The 26,417-nt window shown below is 42.2% G+C and overlaps 1 protein-coding gene across 1 annotated transcript; it reads right to left on the reverse strand.

The window, feature by feature from the left end:
• Positions 1-17,485: 17,485 nt before the first annotated feature.
• Positions 17,486-24,446, reverse strand: LOC140715150 (inhibin beta B chain-like). Its single transcript, XM_073026932.1, has 2 exons — positions 23,422-24,446; positions 17,486-20,850 (listed from the first exon to the last, which is right to left on the reverse strand). The coding sequence occupies exons 1-2, from the start codon at positions 23,816-23,818 to the stop codon at positions 20,075-20,077; spliced, it is 1,173 nt and encodes a 390-aa protein (XP_072883033.1). The 5' UTR covers positions 23,819-24,446; the 3' UTR covers positions 17,486-20,074.
• Positions 24,447-26,417: the final 1,971 nt, after the last annotated feature.

Genomic DNA, 26,417 nt, shown 5'->3' on the forward strand with positions numbered 1-26,417 from the left:
TTCCAGAAGACGTTCGATAAGGTGCCGCATAAAAGACTTATCCATACGATAAGGATGCATAGAGTTGGGGGTGATGTATTGCCGCAGATAGAGAATTGGTTAACCAATAGAAAGCAGAGAGTTGGGATACATGGGTGTTTCTCTGGTTGGCAATCAGTAGTGAGTGGTATGCCGTAGTGGTCAGTGCTGGGCCCATAACTGTTCACGATTTACATTAACCATCTGGAAGAGGGAAAGACTGTAGTATATCTAAGTTTGCTGATGACACTAAATTGAGTGGAAAAGCAAATTGTGCAGAGGATAGGAAGAGTCTACAGAGAGATATAGATAGGTTAATTGAGAGGGCAAGGGTCTGGCAGATGGAGTACAATATTGGTAAATGCGAGGTCATTCACTTTGGAAGGAAAAATGGAAGATCAGATTATTATTTAAATAGTGAAAGATTGCAGCACGCTGCTGTGCAGAGGGATGGGAGTGCTTGTGCACAAATTGCAAGAAGGTTGGTTTGCAGTTGCAACAGGCTATCAAGAAGGCAAATGGAATGTTGGCCTTCATTACTAGAGAGATTAAATTTAAGAGTAGGGTGGTTATGCTGAAACTGTACAGGGTACTGGTGAGGCCGCATCTGGAATACTGCATTCAGTTCTGGTCTCCTTACTTAAGGAAGTGCTGGCTTTGGAGGTGGTACAGAGGAGGTTCACCAGGTTGATTCCTCAGATGAGAGGGTTAGACTATGAGGAAAGATTGAGTCACCTGGGACTGTACTCACTGTAATTCAGAAGGATGAGAGTAGAGCTTATAGAAACATAAAATGAAAGGGATAGATAAGATAGAGACAAGAAAATTGCTTCCACTGGTAGGTGAGACTAGAGCTAGGGGCCACAGCCTCAAGATTTGGGGGAGTAAATTTAGGACAGAGATGAGGAGGAACTGCTTTTCTCAAAGAGTGGTGAGTCTGGCCAATGAATCAGTAAATATATTTAAGACAAGGTTGGATAGATTTTTGCATAGTCGGGGAATTAAGGGTAATGGGAAATAGGCAGGTGGGTGGAGATGAGTCCATGGTCAGATCAGCCATGATCTTATGAAATGGCGGAGCCGGCTCGATGGATCAGATGGCCTACTCCTGCTCCTATTTCTTATATTCTAATGACTCAGGGAGTTATATTGACTATTTCTGCTCTGCTATCGTACATTTTCAGTGTCCTTGGACAATCCGCCATTCTGGCAAAGTGCCAGAGTGGGATGTTTACCAGGAAAATGCTTCAATGTCTTCTGCCCTCACATGTCACTAATGCCTCACCCGAAATCTCCCAGCTCAACCACAGTCCTCAACTAATCCCATCGCTGTCTTTAAAATTGTGTGTTCCCAATTTCCCAACACGTCCTTCCCCACCCCAACATTCAATAGAATCCAACCCCACCAGTCAAACTGGCAAGTATCCATACCCCTTCCCTGGCCACACACAAGGTCACTCTGGTTTCTGACATCCAACAGTGCTGACTTCAACTTGGGTATCAGACCAAACAGCAGGAAGTCTGCCACACCCAACCCATTATGCCTGTAGCCCTTAGCTTTATATACAATTGAGGTTTGCAGTAAGGGGCACTAGAGTTTCAAAGCATCTCTGTTTTATACTGGATGATTGAAGTCAGGAATGAAAGGATTCAAAAACTTATGTGGCTTTTTAAGGTGGCATCAAACCTCTGAATCCTGGCTCAAAGGATAGCAGCTCTCACCTCTGACTCAAGTTTGACATGGATTTGGAGACGATCACAAACCTAAGATGGAAGCACCTGAACACGTTGAGTGAGTGAAACGAGGAAAACAGATTATTTGCTCTTTATTACACTGCTGTCTGTGGAAGCTTGCTGTGCGTGAGTTGGCTGTTGAGTTTCTAGCTTTTCAGTAATGACAACACTTCAAAAGTATTTCATTGGTTGGAAGGAGCCTTGGAACGTCCTGAGCTTGTGTAAATTGCTGTGTGAGTCCAAGTCTTTCTTTCTTTACAGCCAATTAAGTACTGTTGAAGTGCAGTCATTGCTTCATTACAGGAAACAGGGCAACAATGAAATCAGTGGAAAGATCATTTGGATTCATTTAGGCCTGATTGAGGCTCAAGCTATTGGCTATGACAACAGGATATTTCCATTCCTATTCTCCCAAACATTGTTGGGAATCTTTTGCATTCACCTGAGTGAGTGGGTTGATGTTTAATATCGCATCCAGAAAAATCACATCTCTATGGAGAGAATGCAAAAGAATCCCCAACAGTGTTTGGAAGAATAGCAATGGAAACATCCTGTTGTCATCGCCAATAACTTGAGCCTAAATCATGATCCTGGGAATGAAGGGGTTAATGTGTGATGGATTTGGTCCTGTGCTTGCTAGAGTTTAGAAGAACAAGGGGGGATCTCATTGAAATCTATCGAATATTGAAAGGCCTGGATAGAGTGGATGTAGAGAGGATGTATCCTATTCTAAGGGAGTCTAGGATCAGAAGGCACAGCTTCAGAATGGAATGATGTCCTTGTAGAACAGAGATGAGGAGGAATTTGTTTAACTAGAGGGTGGTGAATCTGTGGAAATCATTGCCACAGATAGCTGTGGAGGAAGTTACTGGGTATATTTAAAGTGGAATTTGATAGGTTCTATATTAGTCAGGGTGTCAAAGGATATGGGAAGAAGGCAGAAGAATGTAGCCATTAGTGAGACTTGGTTGCAGGAGGGGCAGGACTGGCAGCTCGATATTCCAGGGTTCCGTTGTTTTAGACGTGACGGAGTGGGAGGGATTAAAGGAGGAGACTTGGCATTACTAGTCAGGGAAAACATCACAGCAGTGCTCAGTCAAGACAGACTGGAGAACTCAACTACTGAAGCGTTATGGGTGGAACTGAGAAATAAGAAAGTTATGACCACATTAATGTGGCTATATTACAGACCACCCTGGGGATTTAGAGCAACAAATTTGTAAAGAGATTGCAGCTGTTACAAGAAGCATTAGGTTGTTAAAGCAGGTGATTTTAATGTTCCACGTATTGACTGGAAATCCAAAACTGTGAAAGGACTAGATGGGATAGAGTTTGTCAAATGTGTTCAGGAAAGTTTCCTTCATCGGTATGTAGAAATCCTAATGAGAGAGCATGCGATACTTGATCTGACAAAGTTTGTGTAGGGGAACACTTTGCATCCAGTGACTACAGTGCCATTAGTTTCAATGTAAATATGCAAAGAGATTGGTCTGGTTCGCAGGTTGAGATTCTAATTTGGAGAAAGGCCGATTTTGATGGTATTAGAAATGATCTGGCAAGTGTGGATTGGTACAGGCTGTTTTCTAGGAAAGGTGTACTCAGAAAGTGAGGGGCCTTCAAAAGTGAAATTTTGAGATACAAAGCTTGTATGTACCTGTCAGAATAAAAGGTAAAGATAACAAGTGTAGGGATTATTGGTTTTTAAGAGATATTGAGGCCCTGGTTAAGAGAAACAGGAGGTACATAGCAGGTATTGACAAGTAGGAACATATGAGGTGCTTATGGAGTACAAGAAATACAAGGGAACACAAGAAAGATATTAGGAAGGCTAAAAGAAGGCACTAAAAGCTCTAGCAGACAAGAGAGCAAAAGGATTGCAAGGGATAAAATTGGTCTTCTGGAAAACCAGAATGATAATCCATGTGAGGAGCCAAACCAGAATGGGGAGGTATTAAAAGAAATCTTTTAATGATCTTTTTGATGCTAGGTCCTTTGTTGTTTTTCATCTATATCAATGATCTGGATCAGAAAATTTGCAGATGACACCAAGATTGGGGATGAAGTGGACAATGAGGAAGGCTATCAAAAGCATCTGCATCAACTGGAAAAATGGGCTGAAAAATGGCAGATGGAATTTAATGCAGACAAGCACGAGGTTTCGCATTTCAGTAGGTCTTACACTGTGAAGTAGGGCACTAAGGGATGTGGTAGAACAAGGAATCTTGGAATACAGGTCCATAATTCATTGCAAGTAATGTCACAAGTAGATACGGTCATAAAGAAAGCTTTTGGCACATTGGCCTTCATAAATCAATGTATTGAGTACAGAAGATGGGATGTCATGTTGAAGGTGTATAGGATACTGGTGAGGCCTAATTTGGAGTATTGTGTGCAGTTTTCATCGCCTACCTACAGGAAAGATGTAAACAAAGTTGAAAGTGTGCAGAGAAACTTTGCAAGGATGTTGTTGGGTCTGGAATTTTGAGATACAAAGCTTGTATGTGCCTGTCAGAATAAAAGGTAAAGATAACAAGTGTAGGGATTATTGGTTTTTAAGAGATATTGAGGCCCTGGTTAAGAGAAAAAGGAGGTACATAGCAGGTATAGACAAGTAGGAACATAAGGAGTTATAAGGAATGATTGAATAGTTTAGGACTGTATTCTTTGGAATGTAAATGATTGAGAGGTGATTTGATAGAGATATACAAAATTATGATAAGTATAGATAGGGTAAATGCAAGCAGGCCTTTTCCACTGAGGTTGGGTGGAACTACACCCAGAGTTCATGAGTTAAGAATGAAAGGTAAGAAATTTAAGGGGAACATGAGGGGAAACTTCTTCACTCAGAGGGTCGTGAGAGTGTGGACTGAGCTGCCAACACAAGTGTTGCATGCAAGCTCGATTTCAATGTTTCAGAGAAGTTTGGATAAATACATGGATAGTAGGGATATTAAGGACTACTGTCCCAGTGCAGGTTGATGAGAGTTGGCAGCTTAAATGGTTTCAGCATGGACTAGATGGGCCAAAGGCCCTGTTTCTGTGCTGTACTTCTCTATGACTCTAATGGGATTGAGAGGGATAATAAGAGGTCACAGACCCATCCCATCCATCCCACAATTTCCTTGATCTCCTACTGTCAGGCAGAAGGTATTGCAGTATAAGAGCAAAGATTGGTCAGCTGGGTAACAGCTTCATCCCCCCAGGCTGTGAGACTTCTAAGAACCCTGCTACCACCCAGTATACATTAGCGCTAGTAGCAGTTACACTGTTGTATATTTAACTACATGTTGTAAATACACCGTATGTCAACTTGTGCATGTACAGAATACGTTTTTATTGTTAATATTATCTTATGTGCTGGATATGATATCTCTACTGTGTTTTGCACCTCAGTCCAAGAGGAACTTTATTTCATTTAGCTGCATATATGTGTACACTTGAATGACAATAATCTTGAACTTGAACTTGAAATCAGCCATGATGGAATGGCGGGGCAGGCGCAATGGGCTGAATGATCTAATTGTTCTCCTGTGTCTTATGGCTTTATGCAGTGCTTCATTGTTATTGAATTAAAACTTCAACCCAGATTAACAGCTCAAGACACCAGAACCCATGAGTTCCAACAAATAGGTGAGTGTATCTTACTTGTCCATGCCCAGGTATCAACCAATGTTGTGTCACAAGTCCCTCAAAGTGACATAGATGCCTCAAAGTTGCTGCACAAGTTGATAAGCTTGCTAAGAGGGCATATGGTGCATTGGCCTTCCTGAGTTGAGGAATTGAGTTCAGGAGTCATGAGGCAATGTTGTAGTTTCATAAAATTCTGGTTGAAGTTTGAGTATTGTGGTCAGTTCTGGTCCCCTCATTATAGGAAGGATGTGAAGGGTGCAAAGGGGATTTACCAGGATGCTGCTTGGATTGGGGAGCATGCCTTATGAGGAGAGGTTGAATGAGTTCGGGCTTTTCTCTTTGGAGTGAAGGGGGATGAGAGCTGAGCAAAGATAATAAGAGGTATTGATCGTGTGAACAGCCAGATACTTTTTCCCAGGGCTGAAATGGTTAACACCAGCAGGCATAACTTAAGATGATTGGAGTAAAGTGTAAAGGGGATGTTAGAGGTGGTTTTTTTGCACAGAGAGCGGTGGGTGCGTGGAACATGCTGCCAGATGTGGTGGCAGCAGCAGATACATTAGGGACTTGGAAAGACTTTTAGATAGGTACATGGATGATAGAAAAATGGAGAGCTATGTAAGAGGAAAGGGTTAGATTGATCTTAGAGTAGATTGAAAGGTCTGCACAATTGATGGGCTAAAGGGCCTGCCCTATTCTATGTAAGTTAAAGCTGTAAGAACTGTTTTGCAGACACATGTGCAATGGAGTAAAACCCATCGCCAACCAAAATAGGGGCTGTGACCCCATCCAAAATCTCAAGAATATGACCACAGCTTGGTTGCTGTTGGCACATAAGAAAAACTAAGTCGCCCTGAAGTAACACTCAGAGATGAAAGATGCTGCTTCCAAGACTGAACCCTGGCACCAAATTCCAAAGAACAAATTAATATTTTTAAAATGATATGCAGTTCCTTCTGGGAAATGTTATAGAGTCATTGAGTATTACAGCAGAGAAACAGGCCCTTCGGCCCTAATGCTGTTATTCCGCCCAGTTCCATCAACCCTCGCCTGGATCATAGTCCAAACTTAACCAAACTTCTCTTAAATATTACAATCAAACCCCCCCCACCCACAACTTCCACTAACAGCTCGTTCCACACTCGCACCACCCTGAGTGAAGAAGTCCCCCCTCAGTTTCCCTTCAAACATTTCACCTTGCACCCTAAGCCCATGACCTTTCGTTCTAGTCTCACTCAACCTCACTGGAAAAAAAAGCCTGCTCGTATTTACTTTATCTGCATCCCCCATAATTTACCCCATTCTATACCCTTCTTAATTTGTATATCTCAGTCAAATCTGCCCTCCTTCTCCTATGGAATGGGAACCATGGAACGACTTCTGTAGAATTTAGTCTCAATCAGTTCTGTTGATGCCACTTCAGAGTGCAATGGCAAAATTCCAAGAAAAGCAGTTGTGTCAATTTAACAAGGATAGAGGGAGAAATCTATGCAGAGCGTTCTACAGCCCCTCAGAGAAAAAAATCAAAAAGGAAAACATTGCGTAAAGTCTCTTTGGAACCAGGCTCTGTCTGAATTTGATTAATTCCTGTAGAATGATGCACATTTGTTCATAGTTCCAGTCAGGGATTAACAAAACCCAAATCCCCAAATCCTCTGTTCTCAGCAAGAATGACCATTCTGATTTTCAGACTCCAACAAGAAGTTCATGTCAGTATACCGCAGTGTTCTCCTATGCTTCAACCTCTAGCAGTGGGTCATTTTGAATCTAAAAAGAGCTCACTGATTTTGTGATTTGTAAGTAATTAATTGGTTATGAATTAACATATTCATGAACTCAAAACTCATTTGTACATTATGGAGATAAATACTTCAAGACTGTATGTCCATTGGGGAAATAATGATCAAGTGTGAGGTAGTGTATGTGAATCTTAATGATCACTTCTTAATTTTCCAAATAAATGAGTGGTGACTGGTATTTATTAAGCAAATGTCCATAATGTGCAAAATCCTTACCTGTACTGACTGGTTGCTTCACAGTCTGTTCTTCCTCTCCATGCTTTGTGGCATCTCAAGCAGCAACCTTGCCAGTTCATTAGCATTTGTCTGTTTTTTATGAGGCCAAGTTGCTAGCTCGATGCTCAACCCATCACAGATGGAAAGCATGCAAGGAACTGACCAGATTCGAACCTGGGACCATTCATCTCGAAGTCCAGTGCTGATGCCACTACTGCACCAGCTGGCGTGCATCACAGGCTGGTATGGAAATAAAAATGCCCAAAATTGGAAAGGCCTAAAAATAGTGACAAATATAGCCCAGTTCATCACAGACAAATCAGCACTCATTGTAGATGTGCTGACACCAGAAAGCAGCATTCACCGTCAAGGATCCCAACCACCCAGGCCATGCTCTCTTCTCGCTGCTGCCATCGGGAATGAGGTACAGGAGGCTTGGGTCCCACATCAGCATGTTCAGAAAAAAATTATTACCCTTCAACCATCAGGCCTCTGAACCTGCATGGATAACTTCACTCACCTCAACTCTGAACTGATTCCACAACCTATAAGCTCACTTTCAACGACTCTACAACTCACGTTCTCAGTATTATTTATTTACTTACTTATTTATTATTATTTTTATTTTTTTCTCAGCTGGTAGAACCTGAGGTACAGGCATAGTCAAGCACGCTCATTTCTTAATTGCTAGGAACTTCTGGATTATTCTAGTGATGTTTAGTACTGTGGCTTTCTGGAGAGTTACATAAGTGTTACAGTATAGGCCTAATTGTCTAATGCTGTTGTGTCGTGACTTTGGGATGGTACCAGTTGTAAATATTACTATTGGGAAAATGTATACCCTGTTCATATTCCATAGTATTTCAATTTCATCTTTTAATTCAGCATATTTCTGGTGTTTTTGCATTGATTTTTGTATGTAATGTGTGTTTAGAATGTCTGTATCTATTAAAGTAAATTGTTCTTACTTGTTTATCCTGTATTATTATATCTGGCTATTTATTATGGATTGTCCTGGCTGTAATAATGGATCAGTTGTAATATAATTTGTAGGACACTGTCTCTAAAATTGGTTCAGGCTTGTATTTATAGCAAGCTATGGTGTCTTTTATGAGTTTGTATTTTAAAGCAAGATGTTGATGAATGAAGCTTGCCACTTGATTGTGCCTGTGTCAGTAATCAGATTGAGTTAAACTGCTGCAGGATCCTGTAATGTGTTGGATTGTTTCTGATTTCTCCTGGCATTTTCTGCATTTATCATCTTGAATTTATTGGTCTTTTATTATGTATTTTTGACTTTTTTGGTGTGTGTTAACCACCTGATCCAGTATTGCCAAGGAACCCTTCTGTTTCTGAGAGGGGATCTCCAACTCTGAGCCAGGTGCTCGAGACTTTCTTGTCGACATCTAGTCTGCTCAGATCATGGGGATGTCTTCCATGGAGAATCATGCTCTTCCATTGGTTAGCTTTTCTTCTGCAGTGATCATGTCTTCATTTTTCAGGGTTGCGCTCTCATTTAAGTTTAGTGGTGTGTGCTTCCTATCAGAATGGCATATGTTCACATGAAGTATTGAATCCTTTTCTCATTGATGAAAACATATCCTTAGAAATTTTATCTAACTGTGGTGTCATTTTTTCAGTCTGTTATTCCTCTTCTTCCTTCCGTCCTAAGCAGTGTTAATCTCAGTGCGTTCAAGTGTACATAATGTTTTCTAAAATTTATCATTTCAGATCTTATTTTTCTTTGTAAATTTTCCAGGTCAGTTTCAGACCAAGATATTATGCCAAAAGAACTTCTTAAATGTTATTATTATTATTATTATCATTATAATTATTTCTTATATTTGCACAGTTTGTCTTCTTTAACGCATTGGCTGTTTTTCAGTCTTTGTGTATAGTTTTTCATTTATTCTGTTGAATTGTTTTGTTCTACTGTGAAAGCCAGCAAGAAAATGAAGCTCAGGGTAGCATATGAGGATGTATATGTACTTTGACAATAGATTTACATTGAACTTTGTTCTTTGTACTCTGTAAGTGTTTTGAAGGTATGTTCCACTGTGGTAAGTGCATGTCCATTGGGAACACCTGTGGGTATGCACCAATTTCTATTTGACAGTGCTGATTTGGAATGGAAGTGGGCTTTAAGCATGGGGTTAGCCATGATATTCAATGGTGGACAAGCCTGAGGTTTCATGTGGCCTACACATTCTTCCAGTCAGAATGACCTTACCTCAAAGAACTTTAACATGAAGGCTCTCATATCCGGGAACATAATTTTAGGAATAATCCCATATTTTCCAACATATATCCGATGGCTTCTTTTACTGCCTACTTCAATAGAGGTGTCTGTGGTGTGTGAATGCAGAATTGACAATCAAGTGAAAATATTTATACCAAATGCAACATAAATCTCTTTGATAGTACAATTGCACGCTCAATCTCAGCATTGGAGTTAACTGAGTCTCATTTGGTTCTGATGAAGTATCTTCAGCCTGAACCCATACCTGAATCTCTATCCATGGATGCTGCTTGACCTGCTGAGTTTTTCCAGCATTTTTTGTTTTTATTTCAGATTTCCAGCATCTGCATTTTCTTGTTTGATTTTTATTTGAATTCAGTTTGGTGCTGTTCTTGAATAAGGTTTTAAGTTCAAATCTATTCCAGTGATTTAAACACAAATTTTTAGGCTAACAATACCAGGAGCACCAACTACCAGATGAAACACTAAACTGAGGCCCCACTTGCCATGTCAAATGAACATCAGAGCACAGCATCATAAGCAATAGAATCAACAGTAGGCCACTCATCCCCTCTGCCAGATACTACACCACCATACCCCATCACTTTAGTGCACTAACACCATATACCATGATACCTTAATATCCAAACACCTATTGATCTCTATCTTTAAGATACACTGTAAGTGAGCTTCCACATCTCTCTTGGATACAGACCTCCAAAGATTCACTGCCTTTTGTGTGAAGCATTTGTTCCCAGCGTGGTTACTAATGGTTAATGCCCTTACTTTGATTCTATGATCCTTGGTTCTAGATATCTCAACTAGGGAAGCATCTCTATCACACCCCTCTCAAGCTCCTTATGAATTTTCAATGAATTTCTTTATTGCCTCTTATTCTACTAATGTCTAGAAAGTGTAAGCCTAAACTCGTAACTTCCCTTCATAGAACAATAGCCTACCCCAACCCAGAGATCAAACTAGTGAACTTAAACTCACACTTTTACAAGTAAATCCTTCCTTAGCTAGCAGTCCACTACACTGCATAACATTCTAGGTGTAGTATCATCAGCTGCCAATATATTTTACATCTAAATTCTTCCTTCGGCAGCAGACCACTACCATACGTAACATTCTATGTGTAGTGTCATCAGCAGCCAATACATATTTTGTAAGATGTCAATGAAGGTTTCATCATATGAAGGGTGGGGGCTGGCTCCTGCAGGCTGGCTCTCCCATAGTGTTTGCTCCTGGAGGACAAGCTGGATTGTCTTCATCTGTGGCTGGCTGACTCAGAGCGAGATGAGGAAGTGCTGAGTGCTTGTTCTTGCAGAAACGTGGCTATGGGACAACATCCCATGCGCCATCAACCTTCAGTCCATGTCACTCAGGGACTTGTGCGGATATTATTTTGTAACTCTATATGCTATCGTAGCTCTGTGTGCTATATGCTGTGTGTGAATGTATGTACTGTGTTTTGATCGTTAATCCCAGGGCAACAATGTTTCATTTAGCTGTATACATGTGTATGGTTGAATGACAATTAAACTTGAACTTGATATGCTTGCGGCTTGCTGATGATATTATTTTGAAAAACAGCGGAGGAGGTATTTCTCAGTCAACATTTCTAAAACATTACAAACTCTTGCTTTTCTGTTTGCCAGGGAATTGTTCTGTGTAAACTGCCTGCCACATTTCCCACAGAACTGTTTATTCTTCAAAAGTACTTCAATAGCTTCAAGGGATATGAACGAGATTATAGAAATGCAAGTTGTGTATTCACAGTAAACATATTACATTAATTCAGTTTGGACTCTTATCTCCAGGGTAAAGCAGGCTGAGAGCCCAAGGAGTCACATTTTGTTTTGACAATTCTGTGAGTGCAATATGATATTAAACATGTTTTACTAAATGTTCTGGATTCATCAGTCTTTTTAAACCTACCTAAACAAAACTGGAAATGTTTATAAATTGGTGCTCTTCCCTCACTGCTCTCTGAGTACTTTCTTCTCGGATTCCGCTGTGGTAATGAGAGCCAAACCATGATTCAATAACAGCAAATTTGGAAGGTTGGTGTCTGTACGGTTTGAGTCGGAAATCCCAAAGTTCCTGTCAGTGATCCAGTATGCCTTCACAGGCTGTACTGTTTGCAGACTTCTCAGCCCAATCAAGCTGAAATCATTAGTACTAACGTGAATTGAGGCTTTTTATGAACCAGTCTCATTGTGAACCACACTGATAATCTTCCGCTTTCTTACAGCCAGTCCAACTGAGTTTTTAATGATGTACAAGATAAAATTACGCCCTTTCGCCCTTAAAATCTCACTTTATATAATGGGCATTTTAATTCCTTATATGAATATTCCAAATTATGAAGTATTTGAAAATAACACATACAAAATGCTGGAGGAACTCAGCAGGTCAGGCAGCATCTACGGAAATGATTAAACAGTCAATGTTGTGGGCCAAGATCCTCCTTTAGGACTGGAAAGGAAGGAAAAAGATGCCAGAATAAAAAAATGCTCGGGGGGAGGGGAAGGAGGATAGCAAGAAGGTGTCAGGTGAAGCCAGGTGGATAGAAAAGGTAAAGGGCTGGAGAAGAAGGAATCTGATAGGAGAGGAGAGTAGATGGTCGGACAAAGGGGAGGAGGGGGGGATCTGGGATGAGGTGACAGGCAGATGATAAGAGGTAGGAGGACAAAGTGGAGAACAGAAGAGAGTATTTGAAAATGTTCTTCATTTCCACTCAAGTTTAGCTATACTTCAGCTTTTATTTTCATCAGGCGTATAATTTCTAATCATTATTTGAATCATATTTATCAAGTTAATTAATTACTGCTCACTGCTTTCTGGTCCGTGAGGACAATTTAAGATGATGCACTACTAAACCACTGTAATGTTATCACAGCTCTGGGCATTGGGAACTTGAATTGCTACCTAACAGCCCCACGTTGGAATGTGGGCTGTATCTGGGGAAGTTTATTCATTATATTTGTGTCTACCAGTTTTGCATCTGAATGGTTATCCAAATCATTACTTTTCTCCAAATCTGCTTTCCAACATTTAGATCAGGAGTTCCCAACCTGGGGTCCATGACATAAAAAAGGTTGAGAACCCCTGACTTAGAGGACCTCCAGTATTTCCCATTTTCTGAATATGACGCTGTTCAATTCAGCCACTGACCTTACATCTATGTTAGACAGTAAATGCATCTCAGCATTAGGACCTTCTGTACCTACTGACAACTAACAATACTTCATTCATCTTGAGCAACACACACAAAATGGCGGAGGAACTCAGCTGGTCTGGCAGCAAATATGGAGGGTAATGAACAGTCAACGTCTCAGGATCCTTCATTAGGACTGGAAAGGAAGTGGGCAGAAACCACAATAAGAAAGATTGGTTGCAATAAACAATGTCTCAGTGCATATACAGTATGTGGAGACAAGTTCTCAGATAATATAAGCTTAAACCTGTTGGGAGAAAAATGAGAGAATCCACCTTCTTGCCACAGTTCTCTATACTCTAAATATTCTCCCACGAACCCTCCACAAGCCCATGAACACTACCTCATTGTTCCCTTTTTGCACTGTTTATTTATTTTGTACTTTATAGTAATTTTCCATCTTTGCACTGTAATGCTGCTGCAAAACAAATTTAGGAATCGGAATCAGGCTTGATATCACTGGCAAATGTTGTAAAATTTGTTGTTTTGTGACAGCAGTAAAGAGCAATATGTAATAATAAAATTATAAATTACACTAATAAATAGTGTATATATTAAAACATTTAAATAATAAATAAGTAGTGTAATAAAAGAGGGAAAAATGGTAAGGCAGTGTACATGGGTTCATTGTCCATTCAGAAATCTGATGGTGAAAGAGAAGGTATTCCTAAAATGTTGAGTGTACATTTTCAGGCTCCTCCTTGATGGTAGCAGTAAGATGACGGGGGTCCTTAATGATGGATGCCACCTGTTTGTGGCATTGCTCCTTACAGATGTCTTCAATGGAGGGGAGGCTAGTGCCCATCATGCAGTTGGCTGAGTTTACATCTTTCTGCAGCTTTTTCCGATCCTGTGTAGTGGCCCCTCCATAACAAATAGTGATGCAACCAATTAGAATGCTCTCAACAGTACATGTGTAGGAATTTGCGAGTGCCTTTGGTGACATAACAAGTCCCCTCAAACTCCTAATGAAATATCACCACTTTTATAATTGCAAAATGTATGATGTATGAGATACGTGCAAGGTCATAGAAATATCTTTAACACCTAATAAACAGGATCTGTTCCCATACTACACGTATATAAACATACAAGTTTGTTTAATGTGCCAAGCCAACAAGACAAATTGCAAGTGGGCCAATCAGCAATGAGAATATACAGTTCAACCTTTATATTGATCATTTATCCTGAATCCGAATCAGAATCAGGTTTATCACCAACATGAAATTTGTTATTTTTTTAGCAGCAGTACAATGCTATACAAAAAAACTATAAGTTTCAATAAGAAATATCAAAGACAAGTAAATGAGAAAAGTTAGCAAGAATAGTGAGGTGGTGTATATGGTTTCATGGACCATTCAGAAATCTGATAGCAGAGGAGAAGAAGACATTGAGTGTGTATTTTCAGACTCATGTACCTCCTCCCTGATGGTAGTCCTAAAGCACTTTGTATGGGCATTATCAAAACATGATACTATGCTGTCTTAGGAGAAATTAAAAGGGGCAACCTAGACTTGGTAAATGAGGTATTTTTTAAAGCGTGTTACAAATGAGGAGTTAGAGGTAAAGACTAGGAAAGAACTGTGAATTTAGAAAGGGTACTTTAGACCTTAAATCCTACAGAACAAAAAGCGTGTCTGAGTTTTTAAATTCAGGAAAGACAGAAATTAATGAATGATCTTTTCCCAGGGTTGGGGAATCAAGAACTAGAGGGTATAGGTTTAAGTTGAGGGAAGAGATATTTAATAGGAACTTGAGGGGAAACCTTTTCAAACAGGGAGTAGTCAATATGATGAGTGAGCTATCAAAGAAAGTGTTGAGGCAGGCTCAATAGAAATATTTAAAGGATATTTGAACAGATTCCTGAATTTAGAGCAAGAGTTCCCAACCTTTTTTTATGCCATAGAGCCCTAAAATTAAACAAGGGTTCAGTGGAGCCCAGGATGGGAACCCCTGATTTTAGGGGGATATGGGTCAAATCCGGGCAAATAGGACTAGCTTAGATGGGAATCTTTGTTGGCATAGACCAGTTGGGCTGAAAGGCTTCTTTCCACACGGTGTGACTCTATCACTATTGACTCTCGTATGAGGCCAGAATTATGGAGCAGAGATCTAGAATAACTTACTAGGATGTGGAAGATGGAAACTATGGATGAGAAGAGGACATATTGAGCACCAAGGATAATATTGGTAATTTCTTCAAGGATCATCATCTTGTCATGGTGGAGAAGCTTGTTAGTTCCTGAGATCCTGAGAATGATGCTGTCTGGAGCTTAGCTCCTGTTAGGGTCACCCATGGTGGGGGTGGTGGGGGAAGAAATTCTAGATAAAGAGTGATCCACCTGAATGGTGGAGTTAGCAGGAGATGATGACACATCACAACAGCAGTGAAGGTGGAGGAAGGGTGCAGCAGTGAAGCATCCCCAGATATCTTGCTTTCCGCGCCACTGGACTCTGACCCCGATCTGTCAAGGAACATGACCGTGTGGAAGCTGCCTGTGCATCAACCAAATCATGAAGAGGCATTCTCCATTTAGGGAAAAACCCCTTAGGAAAACATTATACTCAACAAGAGTTCATCCCACAACAACTAATACTGGTCAGCACCCACAGATGTGAAAGTTGAACAGAACCTGTAGATAAGGACACTATATTTACCTGGTATGCTTGGTCAGAGGCCAACAAAAAGAACACTAAAATATTCTACTGCAGAGGAAACAAACTCATGGATGTCAGGAAGTGTAGGTTAACAGGTGAGCTGGAGTCACTCTGGTCAATGAAGCACAACATACCTAACCCATTAATAATAGTCTACAGTGGAGTTGAATCAGTGCTTTTGAATCTATGACCTGTGGGAAGCAAAATGCCCATAACTAAAGTTCCTGGTGGAAGCAAGTTTCACTGTGAGCTGTTGAATTCCAGCTAGTATTTTTGAGATTCCTTAACTTGGAGACTGAGTGTTAATGTGGGTTCTCCTTTATCCCGGTTGCATTTCGTTCTTATTAAAGCACGCCGAATAGACCTACAAAGCAGATTATGCAAAGTATGTCCGTTCTTTGCTGACCCACTTTTCTTCCCCGCTGCCCATTCAATTTGCAGTATTACTACGACAGTGCGTGTGAGTCGTTGAGCACTGAGGGTCAATGGGTGTGAAAACGTCATTTACAGCCAAAAGGATCCCTCTGAGGCTGCAATACCTGAGGGACAAAATGGCAAGAGAAAATTGTGGTTACTTTGTTTCTTGAATAGAATGCATTAATCAGGGAAGCATGGATCTCTCCTAGAGGAGCGGTGGTCTAAAAGCAGACGCTTCTGGACTTTCGATCGAACTTTGGGCTTCATCCCAGACTGCAGATTGACCTTTGTGCTTCGTTCTTCAAATGTTCAAATTCTTCTCCATAGATGCTGCCTGACCTGCTGAGTTCCTCCAGCATTTTGTGTGTGTTGCTTTGGATTCCAAGCAACTGCGGACCTTATCTTCTCTTAAGTTGGCGCGTCATCTGCTAAATCTTCACGGCAAGATTGACTTAACATTGATTAAAGTGGTGGGTCCAATTGTCCCTGTTCAACTGATGCACACTAATAGATAGAACATGTAAGTTGGAATTATTGGAAATCTTATTTTGATTTTAAAGTTAAAGTCAGGCACTAAGTTACCATGTTTTGTTGTAAATGGTCAACTGGTTAATGGTATCAAAAGAACAGAAAGGTTGACATAGGAAAGACTAGTGACTATAGCTTAAAGCTCTAGGGGTAAATGGTAAATGTAGTTGGGGTAATTGCCCTGTTCTTAGCTGATGGTTGCTGTGAATCCCAGAAAAGTAAAGGTGTTGGGTTCTGGAAACTTGAAATTAAAATACAAAATAGTGTATATTGGGAAGATGCTCATGGACTACACTCCTACTGCAGATGGTGCCTGACTTGGTGAACATTCCCAACATTCTACATTCAAGATCCATTTAAAAATTGACAAATCCCTAAATATAAATCCCAAATCTTTTCCTATAAAAAATAGGAAAAATATTAGGAAATAGGAAAATAGAAATAGAAAAAATAGGAAAAAAAATCACTTCTTCAGTCTTTTGATGTTCTTCTACATATTGTGCAAAATAAAAAAAATCCTGATTGTGTTCCAGATGACATTTCTAATTCTAAAGCAGAGAGGGCAAACTTGTGACACTTTGCAGAAGATACAACAATGGGTGGCATTGTAGAGAGCATAGAAGGTTATGAAAAATCACAGGGGGTTCCCATTCAGTGAGGTGTGTAGCTGAGAATCGGCAAAAGGCCTGGAGCCCGGATAAATGTGGGGCGTTGCATTTTGGAAGATCAAACCAGGACAGGACTAAGCCAGTGAACTGCGGGCCCCTGGGGAGTGCTGGGGGCAGTTTGTCAGGGTGATAGGGAGGTAAGGAAGTCAGGTTTAGGAGTTAGAAAGTTATGTTTAAGTCATAACCGTGTCGTTGGAATGTTGTTGAACTAGAGGGAGTGCATAAAGACTTATCAAGGTGTTGCCTGGACTTGGGGAGAAGCTGCATAGATTCTGACTTTATGGAGCATGGAAAATTGACGGGGAGTCTGTCTGAAATGTCGAACTGTTGGGATGGACAATAGTTTTTGATGAGCTCTAGATCAAGGTCTCTTGTGGGGTTTTGCTAGTGCTTGCATGAAGGTGGGTGGGTGGGGATTGGTGCCTTTGCTGTAGCAAATGGGTGGGAGGGAGAAAGAGGAAGGTTGATGTTGTGCTGCTGCTTCTGTGTGGGGGGGTCACTTTGGGATTCTAACATTTCTGTCATTCATTTTTTGGGATTGATTCCTGTTTCGTGGGTGTCTGCAAAGAACAAGAATTTCAGGTTGTGTACTGTATACTCTCTGATAGTAAATGGAACCATTTGAAAGGGATATATAGAACCATGAGTGCATAGACAAGATGAAAGCACATGGTATTTTTCCCTGGGAGGGAGGTGTTAAAAACAAGTGGGAATATGATTAAAAGGCAAGAGATTTAAAAGGGACATCAATGGTAGAGCTTTGTGCAAAGGTATGTGCAGCCAGAAATGGGGGCGGAGATGAGCAAACTAGCACCATTTAAAAGCCATCCAGTTAAGTACATGGATCGGAGAGGTTTAAGGGTTACGGGTCAAATGAGGATGGATGGGACGAGCTCGCTGGGCAACACAGTGGACATGGACGAGTTGGGCCAAGGGCCCATCCGTGCTGTATGAATGTATGACTCTAAATTACTTTTATTATTCTCCTTAGAAATTACTGGTGAATGAACAGATTATTGGCAATTGCAAACTTCACTAGCAAACACTGCAGGGTGTCCCACTCAGTCTGGGCTTGCTATTGGAAATAACTTCGCACACAGATCCAGTGCATGTAGATTTGTTTTTATTGTAGCCAAACTGTACAGAAGTGCCAAATACTACAGCTGTTAGCTAATAAATGAAGATGAATCTGAACCAGTTTTTTTTAAATTGCCGTGTATTCAACGCAAAATAAGTGCATGACCTGATCATAATGTGACAGCTTGCTCTGTGGAGCATGCGCTTTTGATAAGTTGCGCGGGATTCTGGGAACTGGAATCCATTTCGACATGACGCTAACAGAGAGCTCACTTTCATTCTAGTCAAACTACCACTAAACTCATCAAAAGCCTTTCTGCCCAATGACGTTTACATAACACTAAATAGTTGTCCTCTTTGGTTCAATTATTTAATACATTGATATGTATAATACATTTCAATATCCCCCTCCCCCCAGAATTCTTCTTTCTATAAAAATAACAATTTCATTTTTGTTTAAAAATGGCAGTTTTTTAAACTAATCAACGCAATTTCTCAGTGCAAATAGAAAACGCGAAAAAACCTCTATAAACAATCATTCGCCAAATACAGGAAGCGAAAGATTTAGCTTCAAGTAACTGCACAGATTTTAAATCCGAGGAATTCACCTGTTTACCGCTTAAGATTTACTTTGCATAGCTCCCAACCGGCACTTATTTAATAAGAAGCGAATGGAACTGCAGAATTCGTGATAAGTGCACCGTTGTACCACGATTTTTCAAGGCATTAAGATATGCAAGTGCGAAATGTGCTTTCAATACATTGTCAGTGCGACACAACTCCAACCTCTGATTGAATGTGACCATTGACTGACTATGACAGGGTATTCATGATTGGAGTGATCTTCAACCGCGTTGTCACTGAAGGGCCATTTTAATACACTGGCCCATCCACAGGTTTCGTTCATTCGGCCCATTCTGAATTCACATACAATCTGTCAACATAGCGGGGAGGGGTGGGGGGGGGAGGGGGAGGGGTGGCGGAGAGAGACAGGTGAGCAGTAGAAGGAAGATAAAAGGGAAGGGCAAAATATGTGTTCCAATGCACAACTGAAGTACGATTGCATTAAAATTGGTCGAATCGATGTTTTCCTTTGAGTTGGTGCAAACTTGTGAAATCATCGCCAGAAAGTTTCTATTGAGACTCGCCCGTCCCGATTGCAGGCACAGTCAGATTAGAGAACAGAGACCCCAGTGTTCCCAGATGCCTGCAGTGTAGCAACACACGGAGCAGACGTTGTTGAGAGGAGGAGGTGGGATTATAGTTCATTCGCTGAAAAACAAAGATGTGTATTGCAGGTTTCTCCAGAGAGGTATCTCGATCCCCACTCTCTCTCCGAATCAAATTGAGGAGTAATCCACCGGCAGAACACTCCGATTATGCACACCCAGCCTTGTCATAATGTAACACAGAAGTTTTCTTTTGCGGTATAAATAATTAAACGTTCGATTATTTTTGTTTTGATTCAGGGAAGCGGAATGCCTGTGAATAAACCTCCGCTTTAACGGCGTCTCTAGCCCCACTTAAATACATCACTAATGTGTGTTTTGCTACTTGCAGGGAGTCGCCATCAGCCTCCGCTCCTCACCAAGTCGACAAAAAAGGAATGACTTCACTCTGCGGGGTACCGTCGAAGCGAGCCGCGCACACAACGTGCAGCCTTTCGCCTTCATCTGTAATGGCTGCAAGTCAAGCGGGGACCTTTGAAATCACAGTCGACCCCAAAATTACAAAATCTGGGTGGTTTAATTAAGTCGGCGACCTGGTAAATTCAGCTGGGTGACAGTGGCGCGACAACGAACCCACTCTCTGAGGGGAAATAAAAAGACAGATTTCTCTTTGAAAACTTGCGCCCTTGGAGCCTCTCTCATGCACAGCCGCACTCCTCCACGATCATGTTGGGCACGTCCCTCTTCACGATATTATACTCGTCGTCGAAGTAGAGCATGGACATGGTGCTGAGTTTGGTGGGGATACAGCAGGAGTTCATGGAGCCGGGGTTCATGCCACGCATTCTGTACTGGTTCACCACAGCCGTGTGAAAGGACGAGGCGGAACCCGGCGCCCCGGCCATGTACGCCGGACAGCTCCCCTCGCAGTAGTTGCCGTAGTAACCCGTAGGAGCGATGATCCAGTCGTTCCAGCCGATGAGTCGGAAATCGATGTAAAACTGTTGTCTGCAGCACAGGTCGGTCCGACCATCGCACTCCAGCCCTCGCTTGCGGATTCGGTGCTTGGAGTCCAGAGTGCGAGCCTGGACCACCAGGAAGGGTCGGTGGGATTCGTCGGTGCTGTCCACCAAGGTGGGAGTCACCGCCAAGCTCTCGCAGCCCTCGCAGTGGACTTCGAGGTCATGCCTCCTCTCTCCCCTTTGGAACTGCGCCTGGATGTGTTCGGTCAAGGGGAAAGTGTGCCAGCTGCTTCGCTTGAGGTCCACCCTCTTTTCAACCGACGCCCTCTTGTTGGAGCTCCCAGCTTCTTGGAGATAGATCTTCACTCTCACTTTGCGCCTGGTGCCCTTTACAGTCTTAGACGGGAGCAGCTTGAAGTAGAGCCACAAATTGGCTTGCTGGACAAAGAGATTCTGGTTCCCCTCGCTTGAGATCAGAAAGTACAGGCGTGATTTGGATGAAGCCAGCTCATCTGCATCGAGAGAATGGAAAATGTTAATCTCTGTAGGACTAGCAGTAAATTCGCCCCTGAGTCAGAAATGCGCCCAAGACAATTCCCCTGCCAGTTGCAAGGAACGTGCATTAAGACGCGAGAGCTTTCACAGAACTGTTCACCGTGTCAATGAAAGTGCCCGACTCTAACTTTGTTTAGATGGTAAAGCTGTGCTTTGAGAACTTAACGATCAGATCTACAGAACACAGCCCAATAAAACCAAGCTAGAGGCATCGCACCGTTTAGTTTAGTCATTTGGGATAGGGACATGTTTACATGTTCTCAGGGTCAGTCTCAACTCATAAACAGAGACGAGTTTGCCGGTCACCCACATATTGTGGAGGCCATTATATTAAGTGATTGATTTACACAGACAAACGATATTTCATTGACACTAATGGGAAAAATTTTCATTCAATATGCAGCAGTGAGACGCAGGGTTAAAAACAGATCATCTGTAAAATAGCGAAGTACGCATTTGGCTTGTTCAAACACTAGTGTGGAGTTCTGGTGATTTAAACTATATCATTTAGATGGTTTCAACCGCTGACCGAATCGCTTTCACTTCATGTTGGAACTATTAAAGGTTTCATGCATTTAAAAAGTGACTTTTCCAAACCAATGTGGGTTATCTCCGACCAAAAAATGTATATTGTTGAAGCTGAGAAATCCACTTATTGACATGAGCACTTTGCAATCGGCAATAAACACATCTCGGTTAAACCTCAACTCTGCCACTACACAAACCGATAAATGGAGGGCAGAAACTTCTATAAAGTGGACATACTTATTGTCTTCCTCTGCATTACTACTTTAAAAAGTGCACCCGGTGCTTGACTAACACAATAACCGCCTATTCGATTCTATTCTGCTGAGAAGGCACTGTCTCTTGCTTCGCAGATACATCAAGTTTTTATGCTCTCTCCTCGCAAGGTATAGGGAAAACTTCACTAGAATTCAGCTTCTAATATGTTTTAAAGTAGCTTATACTCTCAAGGCCCCAGCAGAGCCGATGCAATGACATTTTAATAATATATGAAACCACTTCATCTCACAAGAGTTTGTTTATTCAGAGCTCTGTAAACTTTACAAGGTCGTAAAAGCAATGTTTGCGCCGCCATTGTGAACTCGTCGGCAGGCTAGGATGTAGTTTCTTTCAAAGACCGCTTGGTTGCCGAGGGTAGTTCTGCATTTTGACCTTGTAAAGTTATGCGTGGAGCGTGTGCAGGATACAAACTATGAAACACCTTCTCCCAGCAAGACAGAACTTCTTCATCTTCCCCACTAGTTAGAAAAGTTGTATTGCCCATATTTTAATACATGCTGAAAAAATATTCTTAACTTTAATCTTCAAGCACAGCTTCCCCGAATGTTTTCTCTCAAAGTTTTACTTCAGCATCTGGGGAAAGTACTGTAGTGGTATTTTCTCTTCTAGACAGGAATTCCATCCTTAGCATCAATTTCAATCTGCCCAGATTTAGTGGGTTTTCTAACACGGGTTTGAAAATAATCGTGGTTTGACAGGGTGCGGAAGCGACGACCAGGCCAACTACCATTCACCCTATAACCCGAGCGGAACTTTACCTGCAATCGGACGGGTGCATATTAGGGTACATAAACGCACTGAAACGTTACTTTCTCCAAATTTACCCCTCACATCCCACCCTACCCAGCCCCACCCCCACGCTTCTGCATTCTACTCTAAACACTTCGTGTACAAAGTTCCCCCGGTAATGCCAAAAGAGTGTTTAATCGGGACATACTTGCACTTGGATTTGTTGCTCATCCGCTGTGTTCACGGCTTCACTCCACATTCCAATAAACAGCTGTGTGTGTGATGCATTTGTCAACTTTTTTTTGTTTGAAGCGATTTTAAATGCTTGCCGAGCCCGACGTCAGACCACTTTTTCATGTAATGACCATAAATTAAAGCTTCACACACGCTACCAATTAATTTGTCATTGACGAAGAAATACTAAGCCACATTTAATTATCTCCAACGTACGTTTTAACTGTAACCCTTTCAACACTTTCCTTAAATTCAACTCCCACACCGCCCGGACTCGTCACTCCTATGTTCTGTAACTTTAACGCCCATCCCCTGTCGTTACATTTGAACCGCAATAAATGTTTGTTCTGTGAACAGAAGCCAATTAATCATTCATTTAAATTCTTGCATATGCCACCCATTCTATTGCAGCCCTTTGCATACATTTGGTAGCTCTAGCGGTGGTTAGGAAATGCTACAGCTACGAATCTCACGTCAGTTTGCATTTACCGAGAGTTCAGCCTGAGAGCAGAAGAGAGAACGGAGGCTCTAATCTGTGTGCGAAACGTGCTAACGTGCCATTCCCAAACAGGCCCGATCCTCCTGCCGTTTTCCCATCAGTTGGTGATGACCTAATGAAACCCCAGCTAATAGCGCGGCGATAGGCGGCTAATGTTAAGTACTGTTTGTGATATGAAGGAGGGGATGGACTCTTATTTCTATTTAAATGACGTGAAGGTCAATGTCAGGGGGTATTTAGCATGCCGCGAAACTTTCCCTACCTGTTTCAGCAAAGCTGATGATCTCTGAGGTTTGTTCCAGTAGATCCTTCCTGGAGACAGAGGTCGCATGGCCGTCCAGGTTCGGGATCTCCAGTCTGCCGTCCTCTTTCAATTTCCCAGCATGTAACTTCCTCAGAGCCGTGATCATTGCGGCTTTGGGGACAGGGTGCGTGATGTTCGGCCTCTCTTTCATCTGCAGCCGGTTTAAGATATGCCGCTTGACGGCTTCCAAGAAGACCATGTCCGTCTTGCGGAGCTCCTCGGGCTGCCCGATGCCGCACGTTGTGCAAGAGCTGGCTGTGAAGGGGCCCGAGGTTCCTGCTGCGGGGGACGGAGTAGAACCGGCAGACACCAGGCTCACCAGCAGACAGGCACCGCTCAGGCAAAAAAGCCTCATCTTCCTATCGGCTGCAGGCTGCTCACCGGAGACGGGGCAAGAGCGCAGACCCGCTCCCCAAAATCACTATCAAATATGGCTTAAGAGTGATCTGGTGTTAGTGCAAAGATTGCCGGGGTTCGCTGGATAAGTCTCAATAAGCATTATATAATCAGAAATGGGTCTGCTTTCTACTCGAGATGATTCCAGATCGCATCCGCTCCCGTGCGATAGATTACTTTTGTTTAAGGGAACTAGAGGGCCGCCGGGATACAGAGAAAAAGTAGCATCCACCCTCAATGGACTAATCTTTATTTCATTTCTGGACGGCGTTGCTTGAAGTTAATCTGGACGGTTTAAAAGCCAATAAAAAGTGATTGACCTGAAAGTACCAACTTTGCAGTACTGATCAAAAATATATGTATGGAGAGAGATCCAACTGGAAAAAAAGATAGAGAGAGAGAGAAAAAACAACAACCGTGGTTCGCCAGGGCAGTTCTCTTGACTTTAGAGCAATAATCCCGCATTGGCAATGAATGTTGGTCTTCCTCAGGCTCCCGTATTAGTTCAGGGCACTGACAGTGGCGCTGCGTTTATTCCCTGAAAGCGCAATTTAACCGCATATAACGATCCGCTCCCTGGGACGGCTCTGCCGGCAATCACGACATTGTGGCACATGCTTGAAACTTTTATATAGCCGGTACGTCACGTGGGAAGCTCCACCTATTAACAGGCTCGGTCCAGATTAACCGTTTGCTCTTGGGGACGTAAACTTCCTCTGAAAATATTACTAACCGCGCTCGCCCCCCGCCCCCACATACACACCCCACCAGAAGAAACGAAGACTGTTTTAAAAAGGACTCGCGGAGGGAGAGAGAGAGCGGATCAGCAGCAACGACAGATTAAGGAGACGGATGGTGTACTGGCTGGTTAGGTCAACATGAAAACAAAACTGATTTGAATTCGTGTGTGGTGCTTTTGTTTTCTAAATGTTTTGAAGAAGGGTTTTTAAAATTCTATCCCTGCTCTGGTTATTCTGAGTTACATGAAACGCGATTTTCTTTTTAAAAATGTCGCAAAATGCCCACAGATTGAGAGGGTGGGCGATTTCAGGTGGTGTGTTTGTGTGTGTGTGTGTGTGTGTGTGTGTGAGATAGAGAGAGAGCGGGTAGAGAGATGGAGAGAGAGAGAGAGAGGGGGGAGGGAGAGAGAGAAAACAGCAGATTCTGGCAAATGTTCCGATCCTGTGATACGTGCGACTAAACCAAACGTAAACAAGCATGTCCCCACACTGCAATAGCCTCTCTTTTAGTTCACCGTTCCCAGTGTTCATTCACATCTTTGATCCATCAGAAATAAAGTTTATCGTTCGAAGGGACGATTTGTGTTTGTAAGTAACCAACTTCGCAGCACTAAATGTTTAATTTCGGCACTTTAGAGATGCTTCCGAGCGTTCGGAATCCGAGCGATTGTCCTCGGCGGTCAATCAGGGTCAAGTGCGGTTATCTAAATTACAAGTGTTCTTTTGCTTCGGGCTTAACCCCTGCTTTCTAGTGATTTACGCAGCCATAATTGGGCATCCGAGTACATCTCGATTTTATTCACTTAATCCAGGCACTTTTCAGGGTAGGAGGGACATCGGAAGGTGTCGGAGGCCGAGACCAGTCAAAAGCGGGTCGCTTTGGCCACCGTTCAGGTAAACTGGAAGTATTTGAGGGGAGGCGCCTCTCAATGCAAGATTCTTTCTGTCAATGTTGATTAGTACTGACAGGGACTGTGAGCTCAGAAACCTGTTCAATCGGTTCCAATAGCGACAGATTGACGCCGACAATGGACAGTTTATACCTGGAATTTGGCGGCACCCGGTCAGAAATGACTTCTGGTGCTGATGTGTGCAAAACTTGAGCGAGAAGTCAGTTTTCCTTCACCCTCGCTTTCATTTAAATCTTTTCTAAATTCTCCGCTGTTATTACAAAGAAGACGGGATCAAACGGGGACACTGCGAATAATTAGGCAGTCACTTGGCACTACCTCAATGCTCTTTACCACACAGGGGAAAGTGAAATTCCGCTGAAAGGCATGTCACGTCAATACAGCGCCACCCATCATCAAAAATGTGCGAGCGGACAGCTGGAAATTCAGCTGGCGCGGCTTTGGGGCTCGGTGGGATGAACGGTCCCGAATCATTAGATGTATATTTATCGTGAAAATGGGTGTGTGTGTGTTTGTATCACCGCACTAAATCATTGTCAGGTTTTTCTAAATTGCATTTTAGTTCTGTGAAATCGCTAACCTTTGTTTTTCACACTGTCGCCGGCAGTTGCCGAATCGTTGGTAATAATACCTCGTTACCTGATTCAGAGACACATTCCCCACCTAAGATCGGCGGCGTCACCTTACTTGGCATTTGCGCGGTCTTTTTTTTTTTAACGAAGTCAGCATTGTTTCCCAGTTTTCAGTAAAGTGAATAATTTTAGGAGAAGCATACGTGTAATCAGAAATAAGTCCGGTGCTACTTCACCCCCAGAGTTTACAGAAACGTAAGTACAGAAACTTGAGTTCTAGCCTCAAAGCAATCAGAATCAGATTTAACATCACTGGCATACTGTACATCGTGAAA

Source organism: Hemitrygon akajei, chromosome 2 (assembly GCF_048418815.1).
Source record: "Hemitrygon akajei chromosome 2, sHemAka1.3, whole genome shotgun sequence".
Lineage (NCBI taxonomy): Eukaryota > Metazoa > Chordata > Chondrichthyes > Myliobatiformes > Dasyatidae > Hemitrygon > Hemitrygon akajei.